This window comes from Ranitomeya variabilis, chromosome 5 (assembly GCF_051348905.1).
Source record: "Ranitomeya variabilis isolate aRanVar5 chromosome 5, aRanVar5.hap1, whole genome shotgun sequence".
Classification (NCBI taxonomy): domain Eukaryota; kingdom Metazoa; phylum Chordata; class Amphibia; order Anura; family Dendrobatidae; genus Ranitomeya; species Ranitomeya variabilis.
The window spans coordinates 259101276-259115667 of NC_135236.1; the positions used below are offsets into that span (position 1 = coordinate 259101276).

General features: G+C 42.5%; 1 protein-coding gene across 11 annotated transcripts in view; it reads right to left on the reverse strand.

Moving 5' to 3' along the window:
• Positions 1–14392, reverse strand: part of NEO1 (neogenin 1) — a 175527-nt gene that overhangs the window by 50074 nt on the left and 111061 nt on the right. For all 11 annotated transcript variants that reach the window (XM_077264145.1, XM_077264149.1, XM_077264148.1 and 8 more), the window contains exons 2-3: positions 8207–8524; positions 104–379 (exon numbers count right to left, since the gene is read on the reverse strand). In XM_077264145.1, the coding sequence (XP_077120260.1) occupies positions 104–379; positions 8207–8524 (594 nt within the window). The remainder of the gene's footprint in view (positions 1–103; positions 380–8206; positions 8525–14392) is intronic.

Genomic DNA, 14392 nt, shown 5'->3' on the forward strand with positions numbered 1-14392 from the left:
GCTTGTACAATAAAGGTATTGAAAGAAGGAAAATCAGCAAGTAATGCTTGTCTATATAGCCGAAATCTACCGCCACTTATAATATGTAATGCAGCCTTTTTACCTGCTAGTATTTTGACTTCTGCCTCTTCACTGTACTTCAAAGCTGCTCCGCTGCCCACACCACAGCGATACAGGCCAACATCGCTATCATTGGCATTGCTTATAACCAGGCTGCCATTAGTCAGTATAGAGATTCTATCGTCTAACTCCCTCAGCGAACGATTCTGCTCCCAGTGAACAAATGGAACAAGTTCGGGACTGATATCACAACCTAAGACAAAAAGATCACCAACATATACCGATGAGGCTTCTGGCTGGCTGGCAAATCTGGGAAGGCCTGAAATATAAAAAAAAGAAAATAAGTATTAGGGAAAACTATTGACAAACAAAATGCATTAAAAAAATGTAAAAAAAAGTTGAGATCTCTCAGTGGTTGATATATTTTAATAGCAACCTAAAAAGGAGAGCAATAACGAGCTTTCAACGCGAAGTAGGTCTTCATCGAAGCTTAAAGTGAACCTGGCAGTGGATACATGCTGGCCGATCCACGGGCAGCATGCATCACTGTGACTGCAGGATTCCAGTCATACACGTCTAACTCTGAAATGCTGCGGCGTTGAGAGAAAGGCATAGTTTAATATCCGCCGAGGACCGAGCTGCGCTGTAGACTATTCGGACAGGCGGGACCCCAGCGGCTTCTCCACTAATGTTGCCCTTGACTGACCGGTCTCTGCCTAAATGACCTGTCAAAGAGAACACTGTGCAAAGATAAATCTCAAAAATATTAAAATCACTGGAAATCTTCTCATGGTGGCTATTTGGAGTTCTCTGAATTTTGGGGTTTTCATTTGTAGAACTTCACATTTTAATTAGGTATAATAAAGAACAGAAACAACTGCTTTTTCTTCTCTCTTATCTAATGCTACGTTCACATTAGCGGCGGGCGCCGCAGCGGCGCCGCATGCGTCATGCGCCCCTATATTTAACATGGGGGCGCATGGACATGCGTCGCACTTGCGTTTTGCGCCGCATGCGTCGCTGCGGCGCCCGCGTCCGGGCGCAGAGGACGCAGCAAGTTGCTATAAATGACTTGCCCCACAATGACGCACCGAGCGCCTGTACTTGATTTGATCAGTCATTCTGTGTTGACAGAGTCCCTTTAAACATTGCTACTACACCGGTATGGTCGGCTGTCAAAAGAAAGCAAACTGAAGTGTCAGGTGTACATTTCTTACACACATTACTGAAGTATTGGCGGTATACTTCAACCAGTATTGTGGCTAATTCTCAGCATAGTAGCGTGCTCTGGCTGTGTCTTGCCAGTCCTATGTCACAAAAAATGGATCAAACCAAAGCACAGAAACGTCAGAGTTCAACTATTTCGGTGCACATATACTACGGATCGTCTGTATATATCCAAGACTAGCGCTAGGAATTTTGCTGTGAGTGTGCAGTTCACTGTGCAGGGGATCTGTCACTCAATGAGGCTAAACCTCAGTTTTTCTGAGAAGATGCTACAGAGAAACAATTGCATGCCACTTATGTTTCTTCTGGGGTGGTGGCAAAAATCAGCCGGTTACCGTACTTTTCCAACGCAAGTAAAGGCGGATTCAAAAACTTCACTAACGAAAACTAAGATTGTAATAGACATCTCACTTAGCACAAGAATAATTTAAAATTTTTTGACAAGATTGAGTTTCATAGAATTTTCTTTTTTACCCATTACATGAAAATCAGGGTGATATAATTTTCATTGCAAAATATGCATCTTTACTTTACATTGTAGGTACACTTCAACTGTGAGACAGAATTAAAAAAAAAAATCCAGAAAATCACATTATAGGATTTTAACATAATTTGTATTTTTTGCATGAAATACATATTTAATAGAATAGAATATCAGAACTTATTGGTACAGAAACCTTTGCAATTACAGAGGTGAGATGTTTCCTGTAGTTCTTGACCAAGTTTACACACACTGCAGGAGGGACTTTGGCCCACTCCAAGTAATTCCCTTTTATCAACTCATTTATATTGAGCACTAATTTATATATGAAAATAACTTGACAATTTTCATATGTCCATGAAACATGGACCATGCTCAGATCACAATAACCAAACAGGCCGCTGGGTCTACCGACCTGAACCAACTACCTCATAGGCATATATAAAACGGTTCTCTCAGGTAAGGAGGTATTTTGTTATCAACGCTCAGCAATGAGAGCCAACAAGCAATAGTATGGCACATGATGTCTAAGGCCACTGACAGGCTGCAGCAGCCACGGGCCGCCCCTTGTAAACAAAGCAGGATCTTATAGAACAGAGTATAGTTTTGTATTTTGTTATTTTATACCTTTTGCTAAACTTTTTTTTACAACGCAACGGTTAGTGAGGCGTTTGCGCCTTAAATATTTATATAGGCGACTTAGACCCTGAAAAAAATACCAGTAATATACATTTTAGTGGTGGAGCTAACTTTTAATCCTTTGTACACTCTCCGATTAGCATATCTATTATTGTTTTTTTTAGAGCGCCATTGATTCCATGGTGCTGTACATGAGAAGGAGTCACATAAAAAATATGAATATTGATTACAATGAACAAACTAAAAATGACATACTAGTACATAAAGGAGAAGGCCCTGCCCCGATGGGCTTACAGTCTAAAGGGTAATGGGCAAGGAGACAGTAGATTGGGGGATTGTGACAGCTCCGGTGGCGGTGAGGTGGCAGGGGATCATTGTAGGCTGTAAGCTTGCTTGAAAAGATGAGCGATTGTGGTGGATTATCAGACACAGAATTCTAGAGGCATGGGGGATACTTGTCAGAAGTCTTGGGGGCAACTGGGTGAGGAATGTACGAGTGTAGAGGAAAGAAGGTCATGTTTGGAAGGACCGGAGATTATGGATGAGAAGATATCGAGAGATTAGTTTAGAGATATATGGGGGAGACAGATTATAAATGGCGTTGTAGGTCAGTGTTAGTAGTTTGGACTGGGTAAACTGGGGAATTAGGAGCCATTGAAGGGGTTTGCAGAGGGGAGAAGTAGATAAGTAGTGAGGAGATAGGTGGATTAGTCAGGCAGCAGAGTTAAGGATGGACTGGTGAGGTGTCAGGTTATAGGCAAAGGAGGATATTGCAGTAGTCGAGGTTTGGAGATGATTAGGGCATGCACAAGCATTTCAGTAAATTCAGGATTGAGGACTGATTCTGTAAATATTTTTGAGTTTGAAGTGCCAGAAGGTGGTCTAAGGGCTTAGATGAGCGATTTTAAAGGGAAGGTACCGTGTTTGTAGATCATTAATAAATCAATGTAATGTAGCATAACATGCTGTTATAACCAAGTTTTGCATGCACTTGAACCATTTCGTGTGTTACAGGAGTTTAAAGAAGGCACTGGAGGCTGACATCTTGCTTTCACAGTAGCAGCACTACACTTTCAGTGCCATAATACGGCACCCCATGGTCATAGGACTTAACAGACAGACTCCGACCCTACCTATTGTAACAGAAATGTCACTGCTGTGAACTGGGCTCGCCTCTGTGGGCTGCACAATTCACAGTACTGGAAGTGTTCTGCTGCCATATTCATGGAGCCCTCAGATCTGCTAACAAGTAGTAATGTTTCCAGCAGAACAGATCCTAGATTGACAGGAGTAAAATTCAGGAGAAAAGCCGGGGCAGAGTATCAGAGACTGCAAAGACACCAAGGAGGAACAGTGTACCATTAGCATTGGAGCAGGAACTGTGACTAATCCCTCAGAAAAAGATAAGGAGCTGCAGGTCTCCAGTGAATGGCCAGGCATTGTGGAGGGGGGTGAGAGATACATGTAATCTGGGTGAGAGACTGATGGGAGAGCGAGAGACAGTAAATGCTGGTGATAGCAGATCACAGGACAGTCACCCACAAAATGGCGCTGTCCTGTGATGCTACTCTTCATTCTGCCCCATGGATACTAGAACACCGAAAAGGGGAGGGAAATGGTGATGTCAGCAGTTACTGCCCAAATTTTCCAGCTAACAGTAAAGCTGGTAATTCTTACTATAGCTGCTCGAGGTCTAAAAAGGAAAATGCTCCCCCTAGTGGCAATTATATATATTTGTAAAAAAAATATAATATTTTGATATAGAAATGTTTGCAAACAGTGCTAACATTGCATTAATACATTTTAATTACCATTTTAAGCTTAATTTCACACAAAAAAAAACTACAAGAAAACTGGTGGCACCTTCCCTTTAAGGACACGGCATGTCTAACACTTTCCCTGAGTTTGATTAACAGTCCTCGTTTTCTCATAGCAATTACTTCCTAAACTCAAATGACACTGGAGGAACCCGGCAGCGTGCTTACTGTGCCAGTATGGGCAAAATCTCTTCTCTGAAGCCACTCGCATGCTACACTTCCAGGCACAATGAGGGGCGGCCACAGACTGGCAAGAGACAGAGATCAGAGCATCAGGTGTGACTCTGATCTGTCTCCTACCATTTGATGGCAGCCGCTCAATACATCTATAAATGTATGAACACCGTGGCTTCAGAGAGTAGTCAGAGATCAGAGTGAGCTTGCGACAGCAGAGAAGCCAGCAGGGCATTACTACCCTTACTGATGTATGGGGCCTGGTGAGCAGAAGCAAAGAGGGGGGAACTGGACTGGGTGAGACACTCTGGCAGCGAGCCTCCCCCTCTTTTGCTTCTGATCACAGAACCTCAGAGGCAGCGTCAGTCAGGGGTATCGCTAGAATAATTATTTGTTAACACAGCCACGCACACACGACGCAGAATGTTTAAACGCAGCCCTGCATGGTGCGTGTCTGTGATTAGCTATGAAGCTCCTCCTCACCACTTCCTGGTCCTCCTCTTCGGCACCAGTGACAGGAGAGGTTTCCCTGTGTATGCAGAACAGCTGCACAGTGTCCATGTCAATGAGCAAGGGAAGAGGTGGGAAAGGCCAGGTATGTAGGGAAAATGAGACAGCGCCGAGGAGAGGGGAGATACAAGAAATTACTGAGGAGAGGGGTTAAACAGTACTGGGGACAGGGGATGAGAGGAGTGCAGACACATTCCTGAGGAGAAACCTTACAGCACTTCCCTCTCTATGGCTGCTATTCACACACAGGAGCCCCCTCAATGTTGTAATGCTCCCAGCAGCTCGGCAGTCGGGGCGGGGGAGGTGTGCTGGGCTGACAAGAGGGCTCCTTGCCCTGCTGATTCCTAACTACATGACTCCCCCTTTTCCTGTGTATGTCATCTGTGTATAGTGTGTGTTGTAATGTGTGTATTGTGTGCTCATGTAAATATATTCTAATGTATAAGTGTGTCCTTTTCTGAATTGCGTGACTGCAATAGCTGTGAGCTGGAAGTCTCTTTTACAATGTAAGTCTATGAAGCCTCATTCTGACCCTCCATAGACTTGCATTGTAAAAGTCATTCCGGGTCACAAAACGGCAGTGTGATGCAGAGAGTCTGCACAGCCGGGATGATGTCATTGAGAAGAGGAGTGAAGAGGTGCTGGATATTGGGGAAGGTAACAGTAGGCGTATATTAATACAGTGACAGAACACTACATGCACATACACACAGGTTTAAGGGAAATTGTTATTGTAAGGCTTCTTTAAAGGGGAGGTCCAAGGGCAAAGTCATTTTCTTCCTAAGGCCGGGATCATAGTAGTGTACAGAATCCGATACAAGAGCATCAGATGCAATATGCTAATGACACTCGTCTCCAGCTCTGCTGCGGGCATGATCCGAGTGCCATGCTACTGCAATCCATTCCTATTGCATTAGAGATTCGCAGCACAGGTAAGGAGAAGGAGAGATTCATTTCTACATCTTCGCCACTGCTGTCTCGGCGTATATCGTACTGCACTTGGATGACATTCGAGTGTAGTCCGATGTTTTGCACGCACCTATTAACATTGATGGGTGCGCACTGTGAGAGATACGCTGCCAATTGCAGCATGCAGTGATTTTTTTCTCATGCAGAAGCGGCATGAGAAAAAAATAAATAAAATCGCTGCCTCATTGAATAACACTTGTCAGAGTGCAATGCAAGATTTACTCGCAGTGCACTCCTCCGTATTATACACCAGTGTGAGCGAGCCCTTAATCCCCATCTATTTGATACCATAATCTAAACAATTTTCTAATATTCTTGCATTAATAATTCCCTGTTCTTCCCTCACTACATTTTCTGGTGAGTCAGTGTGTTACCTGTACACTGACACTATAAACTGTATACTATATACAGAGCTCCTGTGTATAATGGTACTTATGGCAATATTAGCATTGTGCTTTTTTTTTTTTTTTGTTAATGAACAGTATTGTACTATTCGGCCACTTTGTGGTGGTAATTAGAGTTAAGCAAATTCCTTCGGGTCCCCGCTTATTTGGCAAGCTATAGCGCTTAGCCACTTACTGAATAAACTGCAGAGGGAACCTAGATGCATGGAAAACGCCAGCTGATCAGCGCTGCGTCTGCATGTGTCGCGGCTGTGTCACTGTCACAGCACATGCATGGAGAGCCTGTGTGTTAGGCTGTCCATGCATGTGTTGTGACAGTGACAGCCGCGACACATGCAGCTGCGGCACAGATCAGCCAGCGTGTTGCATGTACCAGAGTTCCCTCTGCAGCTTATTCGGTAAGTGCTATAGCTTGCCAAATAAGCAAGGACCCAAAGAAATTTGCTCAACTCTAGTGGTAATATGTGGTCCGGTCATGGTGTGTAGGAAATTGTCCCTTGTATATTGTATTATTCCCGTACTATGTGGTGTTAACATATGGTCTGGTCATGGTATGGTGGTATTTATCCCTTTGTATGTGATACTGTTCGGTCACTATATGTTGGTAATGTGTGGTCTGGTCATGGTGTGGTGGTAATTGTTCCTTGTATGTGTTATTATTCGGTCACTATGTGATGGTAATTTGTGGTCTGGTCATGGTGTGGTGGTATTCCATTTATGTCTTATTATTCGGTCGCTATGTGATGGTAACATGTGGTCCGATCATAGTATGTTATTATTTGTTCCTTGTATACAGTATTATTTGGTCACTATGTGCTGGCATTTGTTCCTTGTACTTGCTATTATTCGGTCACTATGTGGTGGTATTATATGGTCCGGTCATTGTGTGATGGAATTTGTCCCTTGTACGTGGTATTATTCGTTCACTATGTGCTGGTAATATGGGATCTGGTCATGTGTCAAAGTATTTATCCCTTGTACATGGTATTATTGGTAATTTTAAAAAATGTATGTGACCAATTCCTTTAAAAAAAAAGGGGCCAAGTCCCATTATTAAATTTTTTTAAATCTACTTTTGCAGTTTGGATGGTCACAAACTCCCTTTAAGAATCCATCAAACATGATATAACAAATCAAAACTATGATGATGGGATTCATTTAAGGAACAATATATCTAAGCCTTCAAGAGACTGTTAGAAGTGAAAAAGCACAGGAGAAAATGGAGGGGGGAGTATAAATCAGGATTATGGTATAAAAAGCGAGGCAAAAACTATAGAAAGGATGATAAAGCTGAAAGAAGTCAATGACCGATTTAGACAGAGAGGCCGTACAGGGTGTGAATGTGTAGTCTCTTCAGTGACTTGCAGCCGTAACCCTTCACCTTGCACAGCCCATACAATACAATTAGTGACACCAACACATCTTGTCGAAGATCAATGTTCTGTTCATTAAGAGCCTGCAGGCAGTGCACCCCCAGCCTCCCCCGCCTGGTTCTCAGCTCCCAATGAATCACTCAGCGGCAGTGCCACATTCTTCTATCGATTGCACCGCACTGTGAATAATCCTGCACCGAGCCAGAAAGGAACAAGAATGAACCTTACCTACAACTTCATTTTATGGATAAAGTCAACCCCTTGATGAACGGGAGAAAGGTCCTGTATGTAAACAACCATTGATCACATTGATGTAAATGGGGAATAAAAGCACTATGTTTAAAAGGGCCTCCACAAAGTACCTGCAGAAAGCAGCCATGTTTATGCAAATAATGATCTTAGGAAGAAGAAAGCGCAAATATCATTGAATAACAGCAAGATATCTTACAACAAAATCAATGAAAGAAAATATCATATATTAAAATTTGAGCAATGGCACACTTCACACAAGATCAATATCACATTGTACGCTTTGCGATGTGTAGCACTTACCTGCCACAGAAAGCCGTGCTGTACGGCTTACGATACTGCCTAAACTGTCCACTGTTGCCACACACTGATAGATCCCCTCATCTGGCTTGTTGTGCTTTGAATGCACCACACTAGTGATGAACAAAGACCCATCTGGAAGTAATCTCCTCCGATCGTCTGATACTAAATTAAGAAAAGTCCCATCTTTTTTCCATTCAATTTTTGCTACTGGCTCAGCATACACGGAACAGTTCAAAACAGCGGGCGTTCCACGTAGTGTTACAGTGTCTGCCGGTTCCGTCAGGAAGTAGAAGGGGGTGAACGTCCTGAAAGCGGAGCCTACAAAAGATACCAAAAAGTGTTTAGGAGATGGCATGTTTAAAGCAAAAACTCTAAGATATTATAAGATAGTGCAGTAGTGACTATACTCCTTGGTGGCAAGACCTGTGCATATACATCTGCCACAATGACCCTATATGTAAGATCTTAATAGATACCAGGCAGCCACCAGCACTGCATTACAACCAGGGCTGTGGAGTCAGTAGGCCATACCTCCGACTCCTCAATTTCCATGACAGTATCTCACCACTTTGAGCAGGCCTCAAAATAGATGGACCTGGTCCTGACCGTTTTACACCTGCCCGTGGAAAGCTGGAAGTATAACGGTGCACCCAAAAAAATGGAGGCGCCACACCTTCAACTGTACAAGAAACTAAAGCAAAACCAAAACTTGGGCCAGCAAACTCGTTAGCATTGTGAATGTATGCCTACATGTTAACTTACACTAACAGGTATACTAGCCCATGTTTTTGGTTTTACATCACACATAAGCCTATTAGGACTAGTTAAACATACAGAATTTTAAGAATTACTATTTTAGGCTTTTTTCAAGAGAAGTTAAAAACTATGATAAATTTTTATCACAAAACAAATCTGCATAGTTGAAGTTTTGTATTTCTTGAAAAACTACATCCTAATCGATGCATACATTTTTTAAATAAGGGCAGCACGGTGGCTCAATGGTTAGCACTGTTGCATCGCTGGGGTCATATGTTCAAATCCCATCAAGGACATCTGCAACAAGTTTGCATGTTCAACCCATGTTTGCGCGAGTTACCTCCGGGTTCTACAGTTTCCTCTCACACTCCAAGACATATGGATAAGGAACCTACATTGTGAGCCCCAATGTAAAGTGCTGCAGAATATGATAGCACCATATAAGCAAAGCATAGTAATAAATAAAAAATAAGAGAAGTTTTCCATCCAGAGGAAACCATTGCTTCATTAAGGCCACGTTCACACGTTCAGTATTTGGTCAGTATTTTACATCAGTATTTGTAAGCCAAAATCAGGAGTGGAATAACCAGGTGAATCATAGAATGTTCGAGTTCGAAGGGACCTCCAGGGTCATCGTGTCCAACCACCTGCACAATGCAGGATTCACTAAACCATCTACGACAGATGTCTGTCCAGCCTCTGTTTCCATTGAAGGAGAACTCACCAATTCTCCCAGCAGCTTATGCCACTCATTGATCACCCGCACTGTCAAAGTTTTTTCTAACATCTAATCTGTATCTTCTGCCGTTCAGTTTCATCCCATTGCTTCTCATGTTTCCATGTGCAAATGAGAATAATGATGATCCCTTTACACTGTGACATCCCTTCAGATATGTGTAGACAGCTATCTAGTCTCCTCTTAGCCTTCTTTTTTGCAAGCTAAAAATTTGCAGATCCTTTAACCGTTCCTCATAGGACATTCTATGCAGTCTGCTCACCATCCTGGTAGCTCTTCTCTGAACTTGCTCCAGTTTTTCAATCATTTTTTTTTTTTTTTTTAAATGTGTGCACAGAACTGGACAATGTTCCAGATGAGGTCTGACCGAAGAGGAGTAGAGGGGGATAATTACTTCACGTGATCTAGACTGTATACTTCTGTTAATACATCCTAGAGCTGTGTTTGCCTTTTTTGCTGCGGCACCACACTGTTGACTCATGTGCAGGAAAGGTATAATAGAAACACATCACCCCTTCTGCATTCATCACCCACTCCTGGTTTTGGCTTACAAATACTGATGTAAAATACTGACCAAATACTGAATGTGTGGATATGGCCTAACAAAGATGCTCAAAATATTGCCCCAATCACTTTCTTGGTGAAATCGGATAATATATCATTTGGACTATGCCACATTAACATAACAGCTTGGGTTCCAAAGGAATCCAAATTATCACATCTAGAAAGGAGAAACAGGAGAAAGGAGTAAAAGGAGAAAGGAGGAACAGATTCCTCTTAGGACAGGACAAGATTTGACTGTATATTGTATGTCCTGTTGGCAGAAAAGCACCATGTGTAACTGAACAGTCCCTGCATGAACAGAATGGATGAGAAAGGCTGATGTTGCTTTAGGCATTCTGAACATCTGTTCAGCAAGGAAAGTGGGAGCAGATAACACTTATGGAGTGCAATCAACAGCAAAGGCAGAGGATGGTACAGCGGCACAGCGCCAACTCACCTCTCCCCACCATGAAAAATCCGCTAACTCAGCAGCTCTCCCATAACCAGTCTCTGTAAGCGCAGGCAGACTGTGTCCTTCCTCACCCGCTTTCCCTCAGCGTTTCCTTTCACCAGCATGACAGTGGTTAGATAGATCTGGGAGAAGAGCTGTCACACTAGAACATGTCACATAATCAATTCTTATTAAATAAGACAAGTAACGGCCACTTCTCAAAAACTGCTTATTTAGACAGAGCAATAATCATTCAATCATGCCGTACAGTTACAGCAATGGCCTCTCTGAATCCACGGGGTGACACACAAGGCCCTGTACAAGGACCAGAAAGACATTTATGTGAAGGCCACATAAGTACATTTCATCTCACGTAATAGTTAATCATTAAAGCCTTTTTAGGGGACCAAGAATTTGAGAGAATAATAGAACAGCTGAAGACTCCATTGTCCATGGTAAAAGCATGCTGACAAATTCATACATAATCGCATTTTTTTCTTATATTGCTACAAGAATTCATGGGCAAAAAGTAAGCCAACCAGCATGAAGGGCCTTCCATGTTTACTCCTCATCACTGAACGTGTAACACCAATCTTGGAGCTATGAAACTTACAGGATCGACAGATGGAAAAAAAAAAATGGAAACAATATTTTCCAAGCATCTCTATTTATTCAGTATCGAGTATAAGCGCCACACGCAGGCAACTGCATGTCTTGGCATGTCATCAATCTCCGGTTTCCTCAGAATGGAAGTTCACCATCTATACACAGTGGGACTCCACCAATGACTAGGACGCCGATCTCAAATGCTCCTTAATGCACGTTTATGGGCTGTAGGAGACAGGCAAGCGATGTACTCCGCTATTGCTGCCTGCTACGTAGGCATTAAATGAAGTGCATGATCGAGTGCCACTCATTTCATGCTCCTTTTCATGAAGAACAGGTTCGGGACTTCAAATATAGTAATTAGTGGGGGTCCCTCATGGTGGGCTCCCCAATAATCAGATATTTATCAGTTATCCTGTGGATAGGCAATAAATATCCATTGTGGGAAAACTCCTTGCCAGAACAAGTAAACAGGTACGATACCGATATCCTCTCAGGCAAAGTTCATTTGTACAAGAAGCTTACCAACCTACACAGTTGAATTTTTATTTTTTTGCTCTTGCCTGAAAGATACCTTTGTCAACATTTTTAGGTACCCTTATAGAAAATGAAAGGCGAAAAGTTCCCCAGAAAACCCAAAATCAATTTTTCGATCTTGAAAGACTGTATGCCATGATTTTTCCATATATACCTTTCACACCTCATTTTCCGCATACATTATGCCTAGCACCTACTAGACTACTTATCAGTGGAGAGGTCACCTTCATCCCAGTTTATGATTGAAGAAAACTGCTTTCTGTAATAACGCGCTTACATATTTACAGATGATATCAACCTAACATAGATCAAGCATTTCATTGCACTCCTTAATGGCAGCTCTCTGAATGCTCTGCGACTGTGTGATAACTAAATAAAGGAGAAAGGTGGCCAGGAATTCAGGAGGAAAAATGCCAAGGAGCAAGAAGGTAAAGCTGCACTCCAGCCTTTATGCTGGCCAAGATGATAAATGCTAAGCAGGTACACATATATCCTGGGGTAAGGCCTACTAATTCACACAGCACATACCGAGGCCCACACAACATCAAGGTAGAGAGGAGAATCCGATCTGAAATCCAGCAATGGAGAAAGAAGCCAATCATGGAGCACTGAAGGCTGTTTCGACAACCTGCTGACAGAATACAGGCAATATTCTGCCAAAAGCACCGAAGGAAACCACCACGGGGAATTTCATTTCCCAAAGCCTCTCTCCTTAGTAGATGGATCATTCCGGCTTGTTGAGGGAGTGGATGGGCCACTAGGTGCCTATTACGGAGTCGGTGTGAATTCAATCTCCAAATACAGGTCCTTCTCAAAAAATTAGCATATAGTGTTAAATTTCATTATTTACCATAATGTAATGATTACAATTAAACTTTCATATACTATAGATTCCTTATCCACCAACTGAAATTTGTCAGGTCTTTTATTGTTTTAATACTGATGATTTTGGCATACAACTCCTGATAACCCAAAAAACCTGTCTCAATAAATTAGCATATCAAGAAAAGGTTCTCTAAATGACCTATTACCCTAATCTTCTGAATCAACTAATTAACTCTAAACACATGCAAAAGATACCTGAGGCTTTTAAAAACTCCCTGCCTGGTTCATTACTCAAAACCCCCATCATGGGTAAGACTAGCGACCTGACAGATGTCAAGAAGGCCATCATTGACACCCTCAAGCAAGAGGGTAAGACCCAGAAAGAAATTTCTCAACAAATAAGCTGTTCCCAGAGTGCTGTATCAAGGCACCTCAATGGTAAGTCTGTTGGAAGGAAACAATGTGGCAGAAAACGCTGTACAACGAGAAGAGGTGACCGGAACCTGAGGAAGCAGTGGACTGAGTCTGGTGTGGAAACATCCAGAGCCACCGTGCACAGGCGTGTGCAGGAAATGGGCTACAGGTGCCGCATTCCCCAGGTAAAGCCACTTTTGAACCATAAACAGCGGCAGAAGCGCCTGACCTGGGCTACAGAGAAGCAGCACTGGACTGTTGCTAAGTGGTCCCAAGTACTTTTTTCTGATGAAAGCAAATTTTGCATGTCATTCGGAAATCAAGGTGCCAGAGTCTGGAGGAAGACTGGGGAGAAGGAAATGCCAAAATGCCTGAAGTCCAGTGTCAAGTACCCACAGTCAGTGATGGTGTGGGGTGCCATGTCAGCTGCTGGTGTTGGTCCACTGTGTTTCATCAAGGGCAGGGTCAATGCAGCTAGCTATCAGGAGATTTTGGAGCACTTCATGCTTCCATCGGCTGAAATGCTTTATGGAGATGAAGATTTCATTTTTCAGCACGACCTGGCACCTGCTCACAGTGCCAAAACCACTGGTAAATGGTTTACTGACCATGGTATTACTGTGCTCAATTGGCCTGCCAACTCTCCTGACCTGAACCCCATAGAGAATCTGTGGGATATTGTGAAGAGAAAGTTGAGAGACGCAAGACCCAACACTCTGGATGAGCTTAAGGCCGCTATTGAAGCATCCTGGGCCTCCATAACATCTCAGCAGTGTCACAGGCTGATTGCCTCCATGCCACGCCGCATTGAAGCAGTCATTTCTGCCAAAGGATTCCCGACAAAGTATTGAGTGCATAACTGAACATTATTATTTGATGGTTTTTTTGTTTGGTATTAAAAAACACTTTTATTTGATTGGTCGGGTGAAATATGCTAATTTATTGAGACAGGTTTTTTGGGTTATCAGGAGTTGTATGCCAAAATCATCAGTATTAAAACAATAAAAGACCTGACAAATTTCAGTTGGTGGATAAGGAATCTATAGTATATGAAAGTTTAATTGTAATCATTACATTATGGTAAATAATGAAATTTAACACTATATGCTAATTTTTTGAGAAGGACCTGTATATAAGCAAAGGGATAGAACAAGTATTAAAGTGAAGAGAAAATTACCGGTATTACCTCCCGTTACAGACGGTGGCGTATTCTGGGTATAAATCAACATATCATACCAGGAGAATATATATGTATGGGCAGACCCCGATATATAACCGCGTCATGAATATGACAAATCATATACCCCCTGCACCATAA